This window comes from Talpa occidentalis, unplaced genomic scaffold, assembly GCF_014898055.3.
Source record: "Talpa occidentalis isolate TD23 unplaced genomic scaffold, MPIMG_talOcc4v2.1 talOcc4.11, whole genome shotgun sequence".
In the NCBI taxonomy this organism is placed as follows: domain Eukaryota; kingdom Metazoa; phylum Chordata; class Mammalia; order Eulipotyphla; family Talpidae; genus Talpa; species Talpa occidentalis.
This window is the reverse complement of record NW_023601104.1, coordinates 47,348,724-47,373,453: the sequence shown is the minus strand read 5'-3', so window position 1 is coordinate 47,373,453 and position 24,730 is coordinate 47,348,724. Positions and strand designations below refer to the sequence as shown.

At 34.8% G+C, this 24,730-nt stretch overlaps 1 protein-coding gene across 6 annotated transcripts in view; it reads right to left on the bottom strand.

Annotated features, from left to right (window-relative positions):
- G2E3 (G2/M-phase specific E3 ubiquitin protein ligase) overlaps positions 1-24,730 on the bottom strand; it is a 49,901-nt gene that overhangs the window by 11,699 nt on the left and 13,472 nt on the right. For all 6 annotated transcript variants that reach the window (XM_037503170.2, XM_037503172.2, XM_037503173.2 and 3 more), the window contains 9 exons: positions 19,231-19,328; positions 17,009-17,110; positions 14,381-14,505; positions 12,957-13,122; positions 6,942-7,048; positions 5,885-6,001; positions 2,815-2,939; positions 2,579-2,711; positions 52-359 (listed from right to left, as the gene is read on the bottom strand). In XM_037503170.2, coding sequence (XP_037359067.1) covers positions 52-359; positions 2,579-2,711; positions 2,815-2,939; positions 5,885-6,001; positions 6,942-7,048; positions 12,957-13,122; positions 14,381-14,505; positions 17,009-17,110; positions 19,231-19,328 — 1,281 coding nt within the window. The remainder of the gene's footprint in view (positions 1-51; positions 360-2,578; positions 2,712-2,814; positions 2,940-5,884; positions 6,002-6,941; positions 7,049-12,956; positions 13,123-14,380; positions 14,506-17,008; positions 17,111-19,230; positions 19,329-24,730) is intronic.

Genomic DNA, 24,730 nt, shown 5'->3' with positions numbered 1-24,730 from the left:
TCTAACCAGCTAGCTTTTTATTTACATATGGTATGGAAAATAATTAATTACCTTGAGAATTCAGAGACAGGTTCTTTGACAAGGACCCTTCAAACAATGGTGAGCTCTCAAGATGCTGCATTAAGAGACTTAGGAATTCTTGCTTTGAACCAGGATGTTCTCTTCCAAAATTATTATTTTCATTAACATATATTACTTCAATTGCATATGTGGGATTAAATTGTTGACTTCTGAATTCTTCTAAGGCACTGTTCCAGATATTGTCTTTGTTGATATATAATTTTTTAGCTCTCTTTTTAATTTGGAATCCTAACTCTATTAATATAGTTGAAATATCTCTTCTAAATTTGTTGCCTTGCCTATAAAACATGAAGTTAAACACAGAGGTAAGTACTTTAAAGTTCTTTATTTCACGCAGGAATTGCAGTCAATAAAAAAAAAAAAAAAAAAAAAAAAACCAGAAAATAAAAAAATTAAAAAGAATGAAGTTCTTCTCCAACTCCTACCCAAAAGCAGACAATGGCAGTCACTGGAAACAAACCCAATTATTTAAAAACCTTGCTTCTAAATTACTGATTCCCTCTTCCCAATCACCGACCAAATTAAAATTACCTAATATTATAAAAGATTGATAAATGATCAGTTCAAATTTGAGCAATTTAGTGGATTTAGTGTAAATGGATTCAAATTCTCTTCCTCACAAATGGCTCTAACATATACTTGCTTAACTGTAACTTATTTTATGTCTACTAGATCTTTTAATTTAATTTTTTAAAGATTTATTTATTTATGCATACAAGAGCTGGGGTACAGGCCAGAGATGAGGGGTGAGAAGATTCACCAGAGACAGAGTGGGGAACAGAACAGGCAGATTGACCGAAGTACACTGCTGAGGGGAGCCAGCGGGTGGGTGAGTCAGGAGAGGTCTGCTGCGCCATGTGGGTTGTTCCCTGGCCAGCTGGGGCTCAAACTCATGCTGCAGTGGCTGTGGATTGCTTCAGAGTGTGGTTCTTAACCCCCTTGCGCCACCAGGGAGGCCCTACTAGATCTTTTTAAAATAGAGTCAATATTACTTCTGCTTACTATATGAGGAGAATGATAGTTTAAAGAGTATATATTTTTAATCATAAAGTTAAGCATAGAGCTAATATTTTAAACATAATTCACAATTCTTTAAATAGTATCTTTTAGTTTATACCAGTCATTCTCAAAGTGGATCCCAAATCAGAGCAGCAGCATCTGAAAATTTGTTAGAAATGCAAACTCTTGAGTTCCACAGCAATAAACAGAATCAAAACCTCTGGGCATGTGGGTTAACAATCTGTATCTAAACAAGTTCTCTAAGAGAGTATAGGGACTAACTCAAATGCTTCCTCCTCCCATTTTTCCAACTGTAATTGGAATTAATTGACTCAAAATAACCCTACTTGAGGCAACGTTCATAGGAAAATTTTATAGTTGATGTAGAAAAATGGCCAATCCGTAGACATTACAAAGCCATACACTAACATCATTTTTTCTTCTAACATTATCATTTCCCTACTTGCATTAACTCAAACTGAAGGAAACCCTGTCTTTTGGAAGGTGATCCTTCAGAAATATACCCTCCTATAGAGGATTGAATCCTTACTCCCGTCTCCATGCTATTCTTCTAAAATATGATAGCGTATTAAAACAGGAGCAAGGAATCAAATTTTTCTGGTGTATTATCTTTAGAATTCCAAATATTAAAATTATTTAAAAGTAATGTGAACATTTTAAATACTAAAAATAATATTAAAAATTTGTAAGAAAACTTTCAGTTATAACAAGGGGTATCTTAAAACAGCAATTCTTTTTTAAAAAGTATTTCATATCCCACTTCTACAAATTTCTACAAATCTAGCTATCAAATATTTTCACAAAAATTCACTCGATTTTTCTAAGTTTTAACTTGATATTCAAGAAGGCATGTCATCATGTTTAGTTAATGCTACTTTTGCCTGTTTTTTCCCTATTGGCTACAGCAAGGCTTTATGAACTCCTTTGCAAAGCCACATATACTTAAAAATTTTTATTTCAGTTGAAAAAATACCTGAAATAGTAAAGCTATAATCTTAGCTTTACTTTTAAATGTTTGAGTTTGAAAGTTCTATATTTTGCTATCTTAAGGAAATACATTAATGCAATATTATTAGCAAGTATGACTTTCTAAAGAGCTGACATTTAGACCTCTAACATAGACAACATATCAAACAAATAAATGATTAGGAATTAAAACTAATAAATCATTTCATTATTAGTATTTTTAACTATCTTAAAAACGACCTGTAAGAAAAAATTAACATTGTGATAATATTTCATATACATTCTTTCTATTTATAAAACAGTCTGTTATTTTATATTCCATCCATCCTGTTTTGTTTTCTTTTATTAATGCTGGTTACATTGATAACATGATCATGTATTGGTTCCTACTGTTTGCAAAATACTTCAGATTACTACAAGATCAACTAATGTTCTAGGTGGATATAGCCGCCTCCTATCAAATTTTTCTTAAAATAGATTTTTATATTTTTTCCTAATTCAAAATACACACTTCAGCAGATCTTTACGCTGGGATCCAGGTGACTGTCTGGGTAACTTAGGTGACGATTCTTCCAACAAACAATCAGTGATTCCCACATTATTAGAACCAGGTAAAGAATGCTTTTTGGCTTTTTGGAAATTCCCTGCAGATTTAAAACCCAATGTTAGCATAACAGAAATACAGGTAGACACTTTAAAATAATAAGCACTTGAGTTAAAATTTTATTCAAAATTTAAAAATATTACCTGAATTGTAGATAATACCTCTACATTCCAAACACTCCCAATTTTGTTCCCATGATCGTAGCGAGGAACAGGCTAAATGTGTTCCGCTAGAACCACAACACTGACAGCGCTTTATTTCCCACTTGCTGAGGAGATTAAGAAAAGCAGAGGTTTATATTTAGTATTAGCTTGCTCTAACTGCAACCACCAGCACAACTACAGGTCATATTTCCACCTCATACACACAACCAACTCTTATCAAAGGAGGGAAAACAATCTGCTGTGATACTGTATTACTTTTTTCCTGAAGTATTTTTTCTACATCATTTATTATGTTTGTAACATTCTCCTTTAAATAATCTCTAATTTCATATACCTAAAATGTAAGCATGTACATGCTTACATATACTTAAAATGCTATCAACATATATATACACACACAAAGAATATAAACATCAAAAATAATATGATTAAACAGGAGATGTTTTTTCTTTTATATTTGGTGATAACTATGTTCATGGGGAGATTACTGTTAGTTTGTTTGGTATAGAAGAAACATTTAGTAAATACATTATCTTACCAAAAATATTATCTTTCCTCTTCAAGGCAAGTACTTTCTACAATAAGCTTGCTCAGACACTTCAAGTATTGTGCAGCTCAACAGGATCCAGACTTAAAACTTGGCCCATATTCACATTTCCCTTATCTACTACCCACCCCTCTTTTCCGACCCCATGTTTTCCCACTGTATTATGTGATACCTGCCAGCACATAGTCACACTTCTGAGTATGAGTGTGGGTGTGAAGGCTCTTCCTCATTTGGTTATGGCATACCTTCTCTGTAGAAATGGATATGGCTCACTGAGCGTATGGACAGCATTCCCTGTGGTAGGTATGGGTAAATCTTCAAAACATGGATATGTGGGTGTGTTTTTTGGTGGGTTTCTCCCTCTTTCCCTGAAAGTTTTGCCAACTGGTGATGAAGATAACAGCTAACATGAGTGCTTATTATACACTCTTTACTTGAAAGGTTTAATCTCCACATTAATGTTACCTTCATTTTAAAAAGGAAGGCATAAAGGGGTAATTGATTTGTTCAAACAAGTACACTGTAAGTCTCAGAGTGAGGCTTCCAATTATTTACCTGGCTTCAGACCCATGCTCCTAACTACTACACCATGCTATGTTAGAGTTAAATTGCCCCTTTATCACTAGGATGACAGGGAATGAGATTGAAAGAAGACATTTAGATAGCAGGTATTCATGTCCTAGGAAATATGGCAAGGGATAGCAAGGGCAAGAGGTTACTGGAAAAATAAAAAGTGTTTGGCAGCTACTGAATGGATGAACAGTGGTATACAAAAAACATATATTAAAAAGCATAAAATGAATTGGAAAATATCAGTAACAATGAATACACTGCTTCTCAGAACTTGAATATTTTTTCTTTACAAACTATATTTATATACAAGAGCCCATCTGCCTCCTTATAACCCTTGAGATGGTATTACCATTGTTTACAAATGAATAAGCTGTGCTGCCAAGTAAAGTAACATAAGCAAGAGTTCACGTTCTTGACATCTTATATGAGGACTCTGCCCTTAAAGAATTCTAGTCTAATGGAAAAGATAAATAATATTAACTACATTTGAATAAACACAATGAAGAAAACCCAACCCAGAATGGGGAATCAAGTGTGGGAAGAGCTGCTGAGGGGATACTTTCAAAGTTGGTAAGACTTTAGCTGAGTCTTCACAACAAGTAGTACCCCTCAGCCAGCCAAATCGCTTACCATGAGAAACAAGGCTCCTGATATTCTGCTCTATACTTTAAGTTTCAGTTTGCCATGTTAAATAAGATTGTATAACTGTGATTAAAAATTACTGAAATTTCCTACATAAATTTTGATAAAAATGTTACTTTTTACTCCACATTATTAAAAAATGGAAGAAACTCTTGATTTCTAGTATTCAACACAGCAATAGTGTACAGCAATAGTATACATACAAAGCACAGAATGACTGCTAATTAAGATTAGAGCCAATATCTACTGACATTTTATATCTTTGATTACAAAAGTAATTAAAAAAATTAAATGCCAAATCCCCGTAGAGTGATCGAAAAGAAACACCGCTAGACTAAATTTAGTTCAAGTAGCCTCTAAAACAGTGCCATCTAGTAGAAGTTCAATGCAAATCATAAATGTGTATGTGTGGGTATGCATATAAAGATAAAATTTTCTAGTAACCAGATTTAAAGAGGTAAAAGAAACAGGTAAAATGAATTTGAATATCCCCAAAATATTTTCATTTTGCTTGTCATGTAATCACTACAAAAAATTATTAACAATATATTTTAAATTCTTTCTTCTTATTGGTAAGGGCTGAATTGTATCCCTCCAAAATTCTTATGTTGAAGTCTTAACTCCCAATACCTTGAAACATGATTGTATTTCGAAACAGAGCTTTGAAAGTGATCATTTCAATAAAATGAGGTCATATGGGTGGAATCTAATACAATGTGACTGTTATCTTTAGGAGAAAATGAGATAGGGACACAGATGGATAGACAATCATGTAAGGACACAGCTAGCAGGGACCATGTGCATACCAAGAAGACCGGCTTCAGTAGAAACCTAACCTCCAAATACCTTTAATCCTCCAGGATTGTGAGGAACAAATTTTTATTGTTTCAGTCAACTAGTTTGTGGTATTTAGTTATGGTAGTCTAGCAAACTAAGACATATTGTAAGTCTTTGGTGTGTGTACTTTATGCCTACAATACCTCTCAATTTAGAACAGTCACTTTTCAAGTGCTCACAAGTCACATGCAGCAAGTGGTTACCATATATATAAGACAATGCAGCTCTAGAAAATAGAGCCTCATGAAAACAAGTCACAGAAGTAAGTTACAACTATGTTGATGGTAATTTCTCTGTAAACAAATGTAAATATCCACTTAATAAATATGCCTCATCTCAAATTAAAGCTTCAAACACAGTAAAAGCAAAACTATACATTTAATTAGTTAGGAAACCTACTTTCTCTGCTCAAGTTAAGGACACTAAGCACAACTGAACTTCTAGATATACCTATCAGGTGCATTATAGTCTCGTCCTTCTTTGCAACGACATCTTCGGACATCACAATGCTCATAGTGCTGCAGAAGCTCTTGATAAGCATTTTCCTCTAATTCCCAGGATGCATCTCTGAAAATAAGGCAAATAAAATATACTTTGACCTAAAATATTAACAAAAGGATAATGAAATCTAAAAATAGAAGCTTTTCAATTAGGGAAAAAAAAATGTTTCCTTTATGATTATTCATCCTCATCAAGATATAAATCCATCAGTGTCTTTTGTCCCATAGTTAGTCTCACAATAAATTTTTAATTCTAAATGAAAAATTAAGTAGAAACTTTCGGAAGCTTTATTTTTTTCCCAGTATTTCACTTCTAACTTTTGTGTTTCAAGTTTAGTATCACTATTTCTGGATTTCTTATCTTTAAATATTAAGATAATTCGACTCATACATTTTAAACCACATCTTGATTCTCTTGGATAATTTATACATACCATTTTGAAGTCTACTATACTTATGCATCAATCAATCAATTATTATATACAACTGAGGTATTTATTAGAGACTATGAAACAACAAATGTGATATTTAAGTCAAAGTCCCTATTCTTAAGAACTGACCATCTGGTCTCACTCATAGGAGGAATTTAGAAAACCTAAATAAGGGACCAGGAAAAAGACTAATTAATACAAAGTAAAAATCAAAATCAACAAGCAACTATAAACCAGAGACACACTACAGGGTGGGGAAGGGAGGGAGGAGGAAAGACTAGGGTCAAAATAAGGGGGGGGGTGCAATTGTATGGGGAATATAACCAAAATGAAAATGCATACATTGTGCAAAAATGAAAAATGATGTAAGAATTAAATAAAATAAAATATTTAAAAAAAAAAAAGAACTGACCATCTGGGGAAGTAGAGGAGGCAGGAGATGGAGCTAGTTTAACCTGTTTCTATTTGAAATGGTTGCTTACCCCCTGTTCACAATCAAGACACAAATGATTATTTCCTTTGTTTAAAATCGTATATCCAAAACATCTTTTTGTCAGAAGGCTAAATGTTACTCACTTTTCAGGAATATGAATTCCCATTCTCAACATTTCTTTCTGAAATATATCACTATTATTGCATATTGTGCACCTAAAGAAAAACATTCCTGCATTTATTGCTTGAACCTACAGTGGAAAATAGAAAATTGTTAACAGTCAAACAGGCTATTAGGCTATAAATTATATCGCTAACAAAACAAGTGCTATTTTTCCTTAACATATTGTGAAAACTTATTTTCTAGGCAAGTTGTTCTCAACCTTTGATAAAGTAAGTTATCTAACTAATAAAATTTAGAGATTTTTCCACCCATGGCTTGAAAAAATTTAAGCCTACAAATTGACTTTTTTTTTTAAACATTTATCCTCCAATATCTTAATCTTTGGTATCTAATGTCACTTCTGGTCCCAAATATTGTGTTGCCTATAACTCTGCATGAACAAAACATAAAAATTTTGAGTTACTTATCTAGGAAGGATATTTAAATGTTACATACAACGTATCCTTAGTTTTGGCTTTTTGTTTTTTTAAGATTTATTTATTTATTTAAGAAATAGGGTATAAGCCACAGCTGTGGAGGGTGAAAGGATTCACCAGATACCAAGTGGGGAGCAGGACAGGTGGATTGACTTAAGTACACTGCTGAGGGGAGCAGTGGACGAGTCAGGAGAGGTCTGCTGTGCCAATGTGGGTAGCTCCCTGACCAGGGATTGAACTTTTGCTGCAGTGGCTGCAGACAGCCTCATTGGTTGTGTCTTAACCCACTGCACCAGCAGGGAGGCCCCTTAGTTCTGCTTTTAACTCAATCTCTAAATTAGTTTTCTTCCACAGAGGGGAGAAGTATAAAACCTATTCTAACTGCTTCAGCAAATACAATCAGGGAAGCTATAAGAGGGTATTCAGAAGGAGACAAATATAAACTTACCAGAAAGAGTAGCTAATCCCTAATTAAAGAAATTAATAGGACACATTCATTTAACAAGTATGTATACCTTACTTTATAGTCCCAAACACTGTACTTTATACAAAAAATAGAAACATAAAATGACTGAGATCCTACTTCAAGGAATTCTTGGGTATATATACAAGTATACAATTATAATCTAGACAATGAAAGTTTTTTTAAAAGTATACATATGGAAGAGAGAGGAAGAAGTACTAAGCTTATATATATATATATATATATATATATATATATATATATATATATAAAAGAGCTTGATAAAATGTCACATAGATGGTGAGGTCAAAACTCACCATATTTGGAAGAACAGGGGTTTTCCAGGAAAATTGAAAAAAAAAAAAAAAGGGAATAGCATATATCAAGTCTCAGTGACCAGAGAACACAAATGTGATCAGGGAGCTAACTAATATATTTAGGAGTTACATGTTAGCCATAATGAACTAAATTATAAGGCTAGACAAGTCAATCGAAGGCAGTAGTGTGAAGAATTAATAAAGAATAAGGAATGCAGGAGAAAGTAAGTTAGTAGGCTCCAATAAAAGTACAGCTTTAATAAGTATCTGAAATTAAATTAAGCAGAGGGTTTATTTATTTTTTTTAAGATTTATTTATTATTTATTTATACAAGCACTGGGTACAGTCAGAAGTGCGGGAGGGTGAGAGAATTCATCAGAGCCAGAGCGGGGAACAGAACAGGCAGACTGACGAAGTATACTGCTGAGGGGAGCAGCGGGCGGCAGGAGAGGTCTGTGCGCCATGTGGGACCCTCACCTAGTGTCCGGGGATCGAACCAGTGTTGCAGAGGCTGAGGGCAGCTTCGCAACCCAGCGTTCAACTGCTGCACCACAGGGGAGTCGTCCACCCCCCCTTTTTTTTTTTAAAGATTTATTTATTTATACAAGCACTGGGTACAGTCAGAAGCGCAGGAGGGTGAGAGAATTCACCAGAGCCAGAGAGGGGAACAGAACAGGCAGACAGATGAAATACACAGCTGAGGGGAGCAGTGGGTGGCAGGAGAGGTCTGTGCACCATGTGGGACCCTCGCTGGTGGCCAGGGATCGAACCGGCGCTGTGGAGGCTGCGGGCAGCTTCACAACCCAGCGCTCAACCACTGCGCCACCAGGGAGGCCCTAAGCAGAGGGTTTAATGCAAAAGGTATTAGGAAAGACCAACATGACGGCTGATGGCAGAATAGAGGCTGGGATAACTTCCTCCGCTAATAACTTGAAAAAAAATTGCTCAAATGAAGATATAGAAGTTCCCTAACAAAGTCCTAGGACTTTCCAATGAACAACTAGCACTAAAGTTGGTGGCATGTTACAGGGGGAAAAAACAAAGCAGGCAATGGGGAGTATGGCTGGGACAGCAGACGTAGGGCCTGATGACTCTAAAGGGTACTCCCAGTGCACAGTGATTTTCACCATAACTTTTCAGAAAAAGAGTGCTGAGATACTGTGTAGGTCTGGCCTGGGACACTGAGTTCTGAGATGCAATGTGGGCAAGGATAGCTCTCCTCCCAACCCCCTCCCAATGTAAGAGATCAGAGTCTTCAGGCAGAGCCAGGCAGGGCTCAAAGTAGGACCAACAGCAGTAGGAGGATTTGATAACAGAACATTACCACTCTCTTGGAAAGTACTAACCAGGCAGGCAGGACTTACAGCCAGGGTCCCTTGGAGGGGCAGCAGCAGTGATGACAGCCATTGCATATGACCATAGGTGGCCAACAGGGCACAAAACCCACTCAGGAGCTCCCTGCTGGTCATGCCCAACTGAATCCTAGAGCATGAGCCCTGTAGGCAAGATCTAGACGCTCTCACCAGGAGATTCAAGCTTCAAGGAATCATGATCCATGGCAGAATGGAGCAGCAGGGAGGCAGAGTGGGAAGGCAGAGTCGGAAGTTAGGACAACCAAAGCACCAAACAGAGCTTGCTATAGAATGAAGAGAAGGTAGAGGTGACAAACTTCACTTCTCAACAAAACTGAGACTGAGTATTTAAGCCCCAGACTCTCTTCCCACTTCCACCTCACATCAAGGCTAACTAAGGAGAAACAAAACTAAATCCACAATATCCCAACCGCAAAAACCAAACAAGGCAATATACATGCCTAGAAAATAAGGAACGTCTGAACAAAGATGAAAAAGAGAAAAACAAAAGTTTCAGGTCATATTTAAAGGATACAGAAATAGAGAACCTACCAAAGATTTTGAAAAAACATTAAATTTTTTTTATATTAAATATTCTACATGAACTACTGGAAGATCAATCAAAGGCAGGTAGGCAGGTGTAAAATCCTAGAAAGGACATTCAGGAATAGAGAGTTCTTTAGCAAAGAGATAGAAAAAAGAACGAAATAGCGGGGAATCAACAAAGGTGAAGAACTGAAAACTACAAGGTTCTGTTAAAGGAAATAGAAGACGACACAAGAAATGGAAAAATGTCCCAAGTTCAAGGACTGACGAATAAATATCATTAAAACAATCGTATTACTTCAAGAAATTTACAGATTAAACACAATACCTATTAAAATCCCAATGACTGTTTTCAAAGAAATCAAACAATTATTTGTATAAAATGGCAACAGGATTTGAGTTGCTAAAGCAATCATGAGAGAAAAGAAAAAAAAACAAGAGGGAATAACACTCCCTGACTTCAAGCTAAACTATATAGCAACAGTACTGGAACAAAAAAAGAAACTCATTCCAATGGCATAGAACAGAAAGCCCAGAGATATACCCACACAAATATGTACAGTAAACTGCCACAATTGCCAAGTCATGGAACCAAACTAAATGCCTGCTGACAGATAATGGATAAAGAATTTGTTGAATATATACTCAATACAATACCACACAATGAAAGGTATTAAAAATGATGAAGTAGTACCTTTTGGGACAAAGTGGATAGACCTTGAGGTGAGTCAGAAACTGAAAGACATATATTGGATGATTTCACTTATCAGTGAAATATAAATAACCAATAAACATAGACTGGCAAAATACAGGAAAACAAATCTTAGACTTAGTGAAAAATATGTTCTAGTTACCAGAGGGAAACAGAGGAGGGAACAGGGGATAGAAGTAGATAGGATACTGGCATGGGTGGTTTGGTGGAAGGTGAGTATAATATAGAGTAAAAATGTAACCCCAAAATCCTAATTAAAAAAAAAAAGAAAACATAGCAAAAAAAAGATATACAAAATATAGCTACTATGTAGACATGATAAGACTTAGGAAATGATTTGTGGATGGTGTAGAAAGAAGTGAAGAAAGAAATTCAGGTTCAAATAACTTGAAAGTGAAGGAACTCTAATACATCAGTGGAGAGAATGTAGATTGGTTCTGCTCCTATATCAATAAGACCACAGCAATGATGGGGAAATTCAACAGTGAATAATAATAATGATAAATCTGTAGATATATGGAGTGAAAAGTTTTGATTCACACAAAATACCAATATATACAGCATTTGTAGTAGTTGCAAATAATGAAATTTGCTTAGACACATATAATTCTCATACTATTGCATAGGTTTATTCCTTCTATTATACTAATGAAATACAAAGATTTTCAAAGTGGTTTCTTCAGGTATTGTTAACAATAACCTAGACCGGTTAGACTACATTTACTATTTCAGTTAAAATCCTAATATACAAGTATCTCTGGAGCTCCTTTAAAGAATATGACTGAAGAATTAGCATTGTCTTCTCTATTCAGGTAACAACTGCTTATTAATTTTTACATCACAGACAGGTGTCCATGTGTTTCTGATTGTTATATATGCATAAAGTAGACATTCATTTTTTGTTAGTAATATTATTTCTACTTTTCAAAGACAGAATTAGAAACTTGGTATTTTCAGGGTGTTCACAAAAAAGCCCTGAGCTCAAATTTGAGAACTTCTTTGACTATTAATATGTAAACAAGGCAAATGTATTTATCATGCATCAACAAATTAAAAAAAAATTGTTATATACTATTACAAAATAACATACTTTTACAAAATTAACAATATATATCATAGCAATTAAATTCATTTAAATACAATCCCTTAATTAAGATAAATCACTTTTTAAAGATTCTGATATGATTTCTTCCTCTATAGGTATAAATGACACTTTACATTGTTTATGAATTGTGCTCTGTATTCCCTTTTAGAAACATTTCTTTGTAAAAACTAACAGAATTTCTAATATCTAGTAAAATAGGTTCCATCCTGCTACTTTTAACTGAATAATCTTAAATATAATAGTTCAATGCTCATATTTAAAGAATAGAAAGTAATCAATTAAGGAAATCTTGTTATTTTGATGGTTAGTGCTTCTCAAGACTTTGATGAAACCAAAGAGAGTTTACTTATCTCTAGCCTTAAAAGCTCCTTTCATTGATAATTTATAATCAATAATAACATTTCATTTTACTAAACAATAAAAGCCAAGCTTTAAACACCAGAGTTAAACTTAAGCAAATCCTTTTTTACTTGGCATGTTATTAGCTGTAAATCTATCAGTTGGCACTTTTACCAATGCATACTACATAACTGAGGTTATTAATAACTGGGGTCTTTTGAAAGTTTTCATGCATCTTCTGAATCAAAAAGTATGATGTTTAAAATCCTGTATTTTATATATCATTTACTTGAAAACTTGTCACTAGGTTTGCCTTGACTCTCAATGAATACTTTTATTTCATTAGAGAGTAATCAGTTCCCTGTCAAGAAGTTAAGATAAAGTCTTCATCATAGTTTTTTAAAAAAAGTCTCTTTTAGCATTTAAATACCTTAGCTGAGAGTTAAATTATCATTTCATATATCTTGGTAGCTTAAACATGTAAATGAATTAGGGGATTTAAACCTGTGATTTATTTACTATGAAACACAAACAAAACACCTAGGTAAAAACAACAAATTTTACATGTATTTAAAAGACAGAATATAAAGTGCACATTAAAATAGTAATTGCATATATTAATATGACTTTAATGACTTTTAAAAGTTACAATGTAATAAGTGCTAAAATACACAGATCAATTCTTTTCCATTTAAAATTCAAATCAGTAAGCAACAAGTCTTACCTGTAAACAGTCTCTATGAAACCAAGCATTCTTACAACAAGGACTTAGTAATATGCTGTAAGTTGGAATAGGCTCAATAAATTCCAAGCAAATAGTGCATGGTAAGGAATCTCTATAATTATTAGATGTAATTATTTGAACAGGTCGGTGGCTCCAACAAAATGACCTAAAAACATAAATTATTTAAAATAGCATCTAACAAATTACAAAGCACTACTAGGCTAGCATTACAATTCACATTTTTAAGAGAAAATTCTTTCATGTCCCTTTCATTGTTAACTTACAGAAGATTGAAACCTTAACAAATAAATCAGACTCACAACCTATGACCAAGAAGAGCTGGACTTTTAAAATATGAACCTTTTGGTGCTAAGACTTACCTTACAGAATTTCAGTAATATTATGCTGAGAATCCCATGTGTGTTAGCAACAGAGTATTGGACAGTACAAACCACTGTACTCAACACTGTACAAAGTTGAAGGAACTTAGTATTTTAGTTCATATAACTGGTTATACATGATATAACCAGTAAAATACAAATAATTACATCTTAATCAACAAAAAATTTGTTTCCAATTGTTTTTTCTAAACTGTAGTTTCCTCACATGGTGATAATCCATTAAACAAGTCAAGAACATGACTAAAAGAAAAAGAATACTCATGATACGAAATGCCGAAACTCATAAAATCTTGATGTTTATTTATTTATTTATTTTAAAAAATTATTTATTTATTAATACAAGCACTGGGTACAGGTCAGAAGCGCGGGAGGGTGACAGAATTCACCAGAGCCAGAGCGGGGAGCAGAGCAGGCAGAAGGACTGAAGTACACTGCTGAGGGGAGCAGCGGGGGGCAGGAGAGGTCTGCGAGCCATGTGGGACCCTTGCCTGGCGGCCGGGGAGCAGCCAGGGATCGAACTGGCGCTGCAGAGGCTGTGGGCAGCTTCGCAGCCCAGCGCTCAACCACTGCACCACAGGGGAGCCCCAAATCTTGATGTTTAAAGTGGTACTCAGGAAGTAAGTATTTTTAGGGACATCCCAGGGAATATTATTTATTTTTTGGATTCTACCAAATTAACATACCTTCAATTTACCCAATGAGAAATACATATGACCCCATGAAAGAAAAGTGCACTATTGAACCTAAAGAGTGACATAAATTTAGAATATATAAGGTAGAAATTAACAGTTCTCTCTCACATTTTAGAATGAAAGTTAAAGATTCAATGGTAAGTCCATTTTAAACAAGGCAATTTTTAAAAATGACTCTATAAGGAGGGGAGACATTACATAATTCTTATGTAAAAACTCCACAGTGTTGAAAAGAAAATTTACAAAGGAATTATATATTATCGTGGTATAGTATCTATTTTCCACTTTTCTTAAACATCCATCTTTCACATTCAATAGTTAGTTAACTCACGCAAAATTGCCAGTGAACTGGAAAATACATTCCCTCTGAAGTCCACACGGGAAATGATAACTTCGTTTACACCGAGGTGCTACACATCCAATTGAAGCACCAGTTTTCCTGCAAATAGAGCATTTCTAGAAGAAAATATAAAAATAGGAATTATAACATACAAAATTTGAATACTATCATATGACCAAGGTGTTATGAATATTTCTTGGTGGAAGTCTCAAATTGTTTTTTAATCACACAACAGCTAGACATAAAAATTGTTCAACACCAAAGATTCTATTATAAGAATTTCTGATAAATATCTCTAATCTAACATGCAGAGAATGAAGCTTCTTTTCCTTGTTATTTGTTAAATAAAATGTTTTAATATGAAGGGTTTATAAACTATGCATAAACTCTCATTTGAGTCTTGATAGTAAGTTACTAAGTATTCACCAAGGAGAACAGCAAAACAATACTAAAAAAAGTAATGTGTAAAAAAAATTAGCTATACCACTGTAAACCAAATGAAAGTGTTCTATACTCATAATAGGTTAAATAGTGCCCCCCAACATTTATGCTGAGGTTCTAGTTCTGGGTACCTAAGAATGTAACCTTGCTTGGAAATAAGGTCTTTGTAGATTGTAGATTAAGTAAATTAAGTATTTCAAGATGAGATGATCCTGGATTTAGGGTGGCCCCTATTTCAACTGACTGGTGTCCTATGATAAAGGGGAGGGAAACTTTAGACCAAGAGAGAGAGGAAAGTCATGCATTAATGAAAGCATAGAATAGAATTATGCTGCCACAAGCCAAAGAATGTGAAAGGTTGTCAGGAGTCACCAGAAATTTAGAGAAGCATAGAATCGATTTTCCCTCAGAGTTTAACAGAAGGAATCAATCCTGACAACTTTTTTTTTTTTTTTTTTTATTCTTGTCTCCAGAATCATGAGAATTTGTTTCAAGCAATGCAGTTTGTGGTAATGTATTATGGCAATCCTAGGAAATGAATATAATACTATAGCTACTAACTGAAATATAATAATAGTATATAAACAGAAAGACTATTAGATGAATCAATCATTGCTAAAAGTAGAGCAGTATCTAAAACATCTTAGAACCATTATAACAGTCATTGATAAAAGGATTATATGGTCTTAACTGCTGAGACCCCTTAAGTTCCACCAGGACCTAGAGTATCTTGTCAGCCTGAGGCTGTGCCAATAAACTAACATGGAATTCTAGTAAGGTCATAATGGAGACACCTCTTTAGGATCAAATATTCTCAAAATATACTCAGAGAGGATTCAGATGTTATTTCCAAACCATAAGGGCGATTTTAAAGGCCATCATTTACAACGGGTTCACTGTCATCCAGAAGGCTGAGTAATTTTGATACTAATATTCTCACAAGACCCTTAAACAAATGCCACTGTAACCTATCTCTTTCTCAAGGCTTTCCCTCATGTCTGGATCCACTACTTTCTCAACAATTCCCTTGCATCCTCAACATCTTCAAAAATAATTTGCCTCCATTCCTTTGCCACAACTAAAATAAAGGTCTTTTTATACTTCCCTTATACAATTTCTCAAATGAAGCTGCTTATTTTCCTATTCTTAATTTGCAGACTTGGTAAGGAAGTTACCAAGGATGTTACTTGGTAATGAGTGGGATGTAGAGAGGGGAAAGAGGGGGATAAAACAAATTACTATTTTAGCTCTCAGTTGCAGACTACAGGCCACTATTCTATCTTCATATTTTAAAATCTGGTCTTTTGAGTCTAACGGTATCTATTCTGTCACCAAAATTCTTTGGCCCCTTTGTCTGCATTTAATTTTTTTTTATTCTAAACTTCTGCATTGATGGAATTACCTTTCTTTAACTACAACTAATTGTGACAATGCTCTTCATCTCCTGTAGAACAATGATGAATCCTCTTACTATCCAAAACTGCTCCACTATGGAAACCATTAATTCTAGCATGACATTTTCTGAACAGAACTCCCTGTTTCTAACCTTCTCATTCTCTCAATAGTTCTACACAAACCATATGAAGAACTATAATTTTTTCCTTGCATATAATACAGTAGCTGTCATACAGAAGATTCACAAATTACAACTGATTAAACAGGGGTTAAATTTTAGAATATTTAATTTGGAAAAAAGGCAAAGACATTGAACCCAAACATACAATGCCACAGAAGGGTCACGAGAGGTACGGAGATCACAAATTTATAATCTGTATGGCCTGTGTAATTTCCACCTCAAGCATAGTTCTAATCCAGCTACTGAGGTGTTAGGATGAAAATAGGATGTATGACTGTGTTGACTCAAATTGAGGGCTTGAAGAACAGCAGGGTGGAAGTATGACCATAATTCTGATAGTAAGAGTGGGAAAACTGATGGATAGGTTGGGATAAGATAAGAAAGTGAAATCATTACTGCCATATATATTATCCAGAGTCAGTTAAGCTCTCTTTCAGTTATAAAAATACAAGATGTTTTTCTAAAATTCACTATATTTGACAATATATTAAAATGTAAAATCAAAGTCTTATAAACTTTAATGGAGAAATTGATGGAAAGGACTAACCTAGTAATAACAATATTTATGGTACTTATTGTAAAATGAGTAAAATTTTACTTACCAGTTTAGAAGCCCTATTCACTTCTTTCCTGATGTCTTCTATCAGAAAACCATAAACGCCTTCTTCTTCTTTACCTCTTTGCCAAATTCCACTTGACATCAACTATGAATATAGTCTTAATTAGAAAATTAACTCTAAGAAACTTGTTTGGAATAAAATAATACATAACATTCCAAGAAAAGCAGACATAAAAAAACTCAATTTTCAAGCACCTCTTTATCCATCATCTCTATTTAATGGCTTAAGTAAGAGGCTACTCACATTCTGTGATGTGGAGAACACTGTATATTAAGAGCTCATATAACTACTAGTTTCTTAAATTATTCTAGAAAATAGGAAGGAGAAAAACATCTTAGAAGAAAATAAAACACACTTATAAGTTTCAAGGAAAAAGAGTGGCAAATCCTGAAAAATACTAAAAAATATAGTACTGTGAAGGTAATTCAGATTATCAGTGATATTTCAAGCTAATTTTAAATCCAGCTGGACTATGAGTCATAAAAGGCATGTTTATAGGTAATCCTGTTACATTGTAGCTAAGACTAACTGAGTTTTAAAAATCAGATATTTAATTCAATTTAAATATGTTAAGGGTATCTCAATCAAGAAAAAGCATGGAACCATGAATGAGAAATCATGGCTTACAAATCAGAATCTGTGTCCAACGTTCTGAAGCCCTAAGCAAATAATTTAATGTCTCTCTCCTTAAACACAAAAATTTTGGATTTTGATTGTCTCTTAATTAAGTCTTTCAGGTCTTAAGTTCTATTACTATATTTTTCTGTTCACAAGGAATAGAATCTTTATAGGGGTTGAGCCTAGGGTTATTATTTTTTAAATTTTTACATGTTACTAAAATAAGACAATGCAAGGGAAATTTTGATGTAATTGTAATTTAAAAGCATCAAGTATTAAAAAATGCTTCAAATGTGTGATTAAAGAGGCTTATTTTACTCAATATAATATATCCCAAAGAAAATCACAAATGATATATTTTACTTAGCAATTAGTTAATAACCCACCAACTAATTAAAAAACCCCTCCTAATTCCACTGCATGTAAAGTAAAAGAAATTTTTTTTAAAAATGAAGTTTTTTTTTTTTTGTGCTACAAAATAAAATAGACTTCCACAGCTGTGCTGATACTCCTTCCTTTAAGAGGTGGGCTCTAATTGCCTCCCTCAACTTGAGTATAGGACTAGATAATGACTCACTTTCAACATACAGTATCAATGCAACAGTAAAGCAGTATGTGACTGAAGACTACATCATATTTGTCCTGTCTTTGTATATTTATCCTTCTCCTCTACCCCTCCTCTCTTATCACCTGCTTGGAGATCAGACACCATACTGTGAGCAGACCTATAGAAGTGCCTAGGAGGTAAAGAACTGAGTGGGGCTTCCTGCAATTGTAAGGATGAATTGAGGTTATAAGTTACGTGAGTGAGCCATAGAGGTATATCCTCCAGTACATGTAAGCCTTCAGATGACTACATCCTGGATAACACTGCCATTGTAACCCCAGGAAGACAATGAATTAGAGATAACAGACCCTGAATTTGAGATAACAGATGCTGGTTAAGATGCTAAATTTGAGAATAATTTGTTTTATAACAATGTTATAAAATAACAGTGTTAAGAAATAATATGTACTAAATGTAACTCTGCCAACCTAAAGCTGTAATGTAGCCACTAATATCTGAAGGCACAGATTCACTGAAGTGAGAAGTTGGTGGAGGGAAGACTTTGTATGATATCAATTTTTCCTTTGTGTAATCCATACACTAACCTATTTCACTAACGTATTTCCTTCTCCACACATATTTATTACTTTTAGTTAGAATTTTTCATTCCAGGTTCTCTGCAAAGTAAAATACTTTCCTTCTAAACCTAAACCTTCAAACAAGTTTATCACTAAACAACAATGGAAACAAAGTGGTAAAGAGAACAACTCCCTTAGAAACCTAACCATTTTCTTCGTTTTTCCACTTAGGCCCTAAAAGAACTAGACAAAAATAAATAGTAATGAGGATGAGTCTTTATACATACCAAGTAATTTCAGAATCTTTCAATTTGAAAAATGAAAAGTCTTATTTTTTATGTTTTGACAAAATGAGATCCAGTACATGATTTATCGAATTCTCAGAAAACATCCAAGATCTAATTCTAATTCTTTTTAGAAGAATACCAAATTTCTAGGTTGTAATTATAAATAATACTCACCAAACAATAGTAATGTACAGTGACATTCCATTTCTCATTAGTTTTCTTTTCTCCATATTTATTAGGGCAGTCATCATTTTTTCGACAGAAGACACAAGCTAACAGTGAGAAAAGCAAATAGCTATAAAAATATTTTTAAAACTGGGCCTCCCCGGTGGCACAGCGGTTGAGCGCTGGTTTGCGAGGCTGCCTGCAGCCTCTACAGCACCAGTTCTATCCCCGGCCACCAAGCGAGGGTCCCATATGGCGCACAGACATCTCCTGTCACGCCCACTGCTCCCCTCAGCAGTGTATTTCGTCAGTCTGCCTGTTCTGCTCCCTGCTCTGGCTCTGGTGAATTCTCTCGCCCTCCCGCGCTTCTGACTGTACCCAGTACTTGTATAAATAAATAAATATATCTTTAAAAAAAAAATTTTTAAAACTAAAAAAAAAAAAATGATATTGATGCTTTTTTCAATTGAGGTATTCAACTCTTTTTGAGAGAACAAACCACACTATATTGTGTCAGTAACCGAAAGTTCCTAAAACCTACCATTTTTTTTTAACATCTTAAAAGAACAGGCTTATTTGGAAAAGGAAAGAAGATGCTTGTATAGACACAAGCAACAGAAAAAGCAACTCCTAAAACCTACATCTAAAACAATGTTACTTCACTTTTTTCCCCTCTTTAATCTTTGATGAATTCCAGTGAGCAGTTTAAATGGCACCAGCACTGTTTATAATAGCCAAACTATGGAAACAATGTAAGTGCCCAAAGACAGGTGAGTGGATTAAGACATGCTATGCATACACAATAAAATACTACTCAGCTATATAAACAACATAAACTTTTGCCATTTGTGATAACATGGATGGAAGGGGGGTCCCAAGGGGGTTATGCTAAATGATCAGAAGGAGAAAAACAAATACCAGATGGTGTCACTCACAGATGGAATATACAGAAATAAAACAAAGGGTCCAACAAAACCAAACCAATTACAAGCCCTAGAAATATGACTACAGGGCCTCCCGGGAGGCGCAGCGGTTGAGCACTGGGCTGCGAGGCTGCCTGCAGCCTCTGCAGTGCTGGTTCGATCCCCAACCACCAGCGAGGGTTCCACATGGCGCGCAGACCTCTCCTGCCGTGCCAGCTGCTCCCCTGAGCAGTGTATTTCGTCAGTCTGACTGTTCTGCTCCCCTCTCTGGCTCTGGTGAATTCTCTCACCCTCCCGCACTTCTGATTTCACCCGGTGCTTGTATAAATAAATAAATAAAATCTTAAAAAAAAAAGAAAAAAGAAATATGACTATAGAATTGAGACTATTGGAGGCAGACGGGGAGTACAAGAGGAAAGGGGTAAGGGGGCCCAAAGGACTATTAGTAGCAGACTATGGGTGCCCTGGTGGTGGGTGTGGTGTAGTAATATATACCTGAAGGGTGATCCTTTATCTCTAAACCATATAGAATGTTTTAAAGCAAATTTACCAAAATAAAATAAAATGCAACTTGTAAAGTAACATTACTGAAAATAATGTGTTAGGAAACTCTAATAGAACTATCCTTGCAAGAAAGCAATAATTGGGCCTCCCTTGTGGCACAAGAGGTTAAGCACCACACTATGAAGCAATCCGCAGCCTCTGCAGCATTTTGATCCCCAACCGGCCAGGAAGAAACCCACATGGCGCAGCAGAGCTCTCCTGTCTTGCCCACTGCTCCCCTCAGCAGTGTATTTCAGTCACTTTGCCTATTCTGTCTCTGGTGGATCCTCTCACCCCCCGCATCTCTGGCCTGTACCCCAGCTCTTGTATGCATAAACTAATAAAAATCTTAAAAAAAAAAAAAGCAATAATTAAGCTTCCAGAAAGAGTCAGAAATCAACTTTTTTTAAGAAACACTGAAATCTAATTTTTAAAAATACAATTAGGAAAATGTTTAATGAGAAAAAAGTAAATTCTGATGAGAGTTTTATGACATCCTAACTTAATCTACCCTACCATACTTCACTCTCCAGCTGAACCATGTACTTAGGTACCGTGGTTCAAGCTCTTGGTGTGGATTGTCCAAGAGAAGGTAATATGGACGTGCTATCAAAGAAATTTGATTGTTTTGACTTGTGTGGAGTCTCCCTGAAGTATACGCTCAGATATGTGCCCTTGTTTCACCCTCCTCAGAACTTCCTCAGGACTGGACCTGGACCATTTTTCAATTTAAGACAGATATACTATTGATAGCTGCAGCAGCCTGAACAAAGTATAACCGACAGGGTAAGCAAGTGAAAGATCAAAAAGACCTGAAAAGAAAAGGCTAGAAGAAGGGAATACATGGGAGACTACAGGCTTTGTTTTTTTTTTTAAAGATTTATTTATTTATGCATACAAGAAGTGGGGTACTGGTCAGAGGTGCTGGGGGTGGGAGGGAGGTGAGAGGATTCACCAGAGATAGAGTGGGGAGCAGAGCATGCAGATATACTGAAATACACTGCTGAGGGGGGTAGCAGGCGAGACAGGAGAGGAGAGGTCTGCTGTGCCATGTGGGAAGCTTAACCCCTTGCACCACCAGGGAGGCCCCCTGAGATTAAAGGCTTTGAAAACTCTTGCAAATACTGAAAAGCATAGGGCATTCATATGCCTAGTGTTGAATGCAAACCCAGAAAAGATTTCATTTCTGACTGATCTTTAGGCCTATGCAAGCCTCCATGAAAAAAGATTACAAATCAATTACCCAAACTTAACCTTAAAGAACTAGAGGCAGGGCAAACTAAGCCCAAAGCTGGCAGGAGCAAGGAAATAAAGATTAGAGATAAAACAGAGAAGAAAAACTGTAATCTCAATGAAAGTCAAAGTTCTTTTGAAAAAAAAAAAAAAATCAAAATTGAGAAGCCTGTAACTACTCACGTAGGAAAAAAAGAGAAAACTCAAAACTTACGACACAACTACAGAAATCAAGTGTTGTGTTGGTATAAGGGTAGAGATATATATATATACACACACACACACACACATGAATGGACAAGGGCACAGAAATAAACCCATACAATTGTGTCAACTAATTCTGAACAGGTGGCCAAGACAATTCGATGGGGGAAAAAACAGTCTTTAACAAGTGGCACTGGGACAACTGGACAGCAATATGAAAGATAATAAAAATGAACCCTTATCTCACACTATATATAAAAATTAATTCAAACAGATTTTAAAAAACCTAAATGTAAGGGCCAAAACTATAAAAACTCAAGAAAACATAGGGGAAAATATTGATAATCTTGGATTTAGCTATGGTGTTTCAGATATCATGACATAAAAAAAATTAATAAAAGTCACTATCAATAGTCAAAAGACAATCTATAGACTGGGAGAATGTATTTGGAAAATATATACCCGATAAGGTATATATATATAGCATCTATAAGAAAGTCTTACAATTCAACAACAAAAACATGACCAAATTTTAAAATGGGCTCCAAAGAAGACATACAACTAGCCAATAAAATCAAAAGATGCTTAATGTCACTAGTCATATCAAGGAAATATACATCAAAACCACAACGAATTATCTCTTCAAACCACTAAGATGGTTATAATCAAAATGTCAGATAATAACAAATGATGGCAAGGACTCGGAACCCCTAAGTACTGCTGGTAGAAATGTAAAATGGTAGGACACTTTGGAAAACAGTCTGGCAGTTACTCAAAAAATTAAGTAGTTACCATATGAAACAACAATTCCACTCCTGGGTAGACCCAAGCACTGAAAATAATATTCAAACAAATACTTGAACACTAATGTTTATGTACTTTTCAAAACAACCAAAAAGAGAAAACAGGGGGCCACCTGGTGGCCTAGGGGTTAAATCTCAGTACTATCACTGCCTTGGCCTGAGTTCAGTCCCAGGTCAGAGAGCTAACCCACATATGGGGCAGTAGACCTCTCCTGTCTCACCCACTGCTCCCCTTAGATGCATTATTTCAGCTTATTCTGCTTCCCACTTTGTCTCTGGTAATTCCCTTATTCCTGAACCGTTGGCTTACACCCAGCTCTTCTGCACAAAATTTAAAAAAAAAAAAAAAAAAAAAAAAAAAAAAGACTCAGGCCTTGGTATGGTTGCAGAGTTCCTTACAACGAACAAAACAAAATGGGAAAACCAAACCAAAACATGCCTTAGAATTCAACTGCAAAACTGAGGTGACCAGGAAAGGGGAAGACAAAGGATGGAAGGGGTCTGTCCAGTGGACTGTGGCGGAGCATTATAAGCATTTTGGTGGGTATGGCATGGCAATGTGCATTTGAAGAGCGTGAAACTGTATTCTAAAACACAGTGCTATAAACCACCACTGCCGCAATAAAAAAAGAAAAAAGAAATTGTGAAACTTAATTAAAAAAAGAGATAGTAAAAAACAAAACAAAACAAAACAAATATCCACGAAGAGATGGACGAACAGATAAACAAAATACAATATATACTCATGTAAAAAAATACAATTCAGCTATAAAAAAGAATGACATAGTGACACATGCTACCATATAGTTGAGTTTAGAAACATGTGAAGTAAAAGAAGCCAAGCACAATTATGATTACATTTATATACAGGATTACATTATCCAGAATAGGTAAATTCAGAGACAGACTAAGAAGCAGATTGGTGGCTTCCAGGGTCTGAGAACAGTGGAAATGAGAAGTAACTGCCTAATGGATATAAAGTGTTTTACTTTAGGGTGATAAAAGCATTTTAAAGCTAGACACTCTGAATGCACTAAATACCATTTCCAAAGCTTACACTTCAAATAGCTAAAATGGTAAATTTTATTCTATTTTTATCTACTTTACCACAATTAATAATGCTTAAAAGGCAAATTGTAGAGTCAGGGAGAACTGAATTAAAACTCAGCTCTATACTCTATAACCTTGGAGAGGTCACATATACACTTTATGATTCTGTTTCCTCAATTTAAAAATGAGGACAATCGTCTCTACCTCAAATTATGCTTTAAGAGGATTAAATGAGATAGTATATAATAACATAATTAACAAGGCTAAAACTAAATAAATGTTAGTTTAATTATAATTATCAATCTTTTCCATTTTATGATGTCGATATATATAGAAAATCTAATTTATTAGTATAACTATACTAATAAAACAAAGAGAAAATCATTTGCTAAGTAATAATTCAATACAAAATGGAAGATGCTTAAATCTATAGATGACAACATGCAACAGACAGTTCCATTTTGTCCCATCTCCTCTAATCAATCCACAATGGATGTAATATAAGTAATAAGCTTTTATTAACTTAAAACAGTAAAACCTCAAAGTTTATCTATTACAGCAGCTAGTTTTATTTACTTAGAATAACACTGGATATTGTATATTGGGAAGGTACTGTATTTTTTAATAGACTACTCACAAGTTAGAATACAGGATTGGAAAGAAAGTGCATAAGTTAATAACTAACTGAAATAGTCCCCTTAAAAGCTGCCCCTCATCTCTCCAATTTTGCGAGACAAGCCATAAATGAAAATC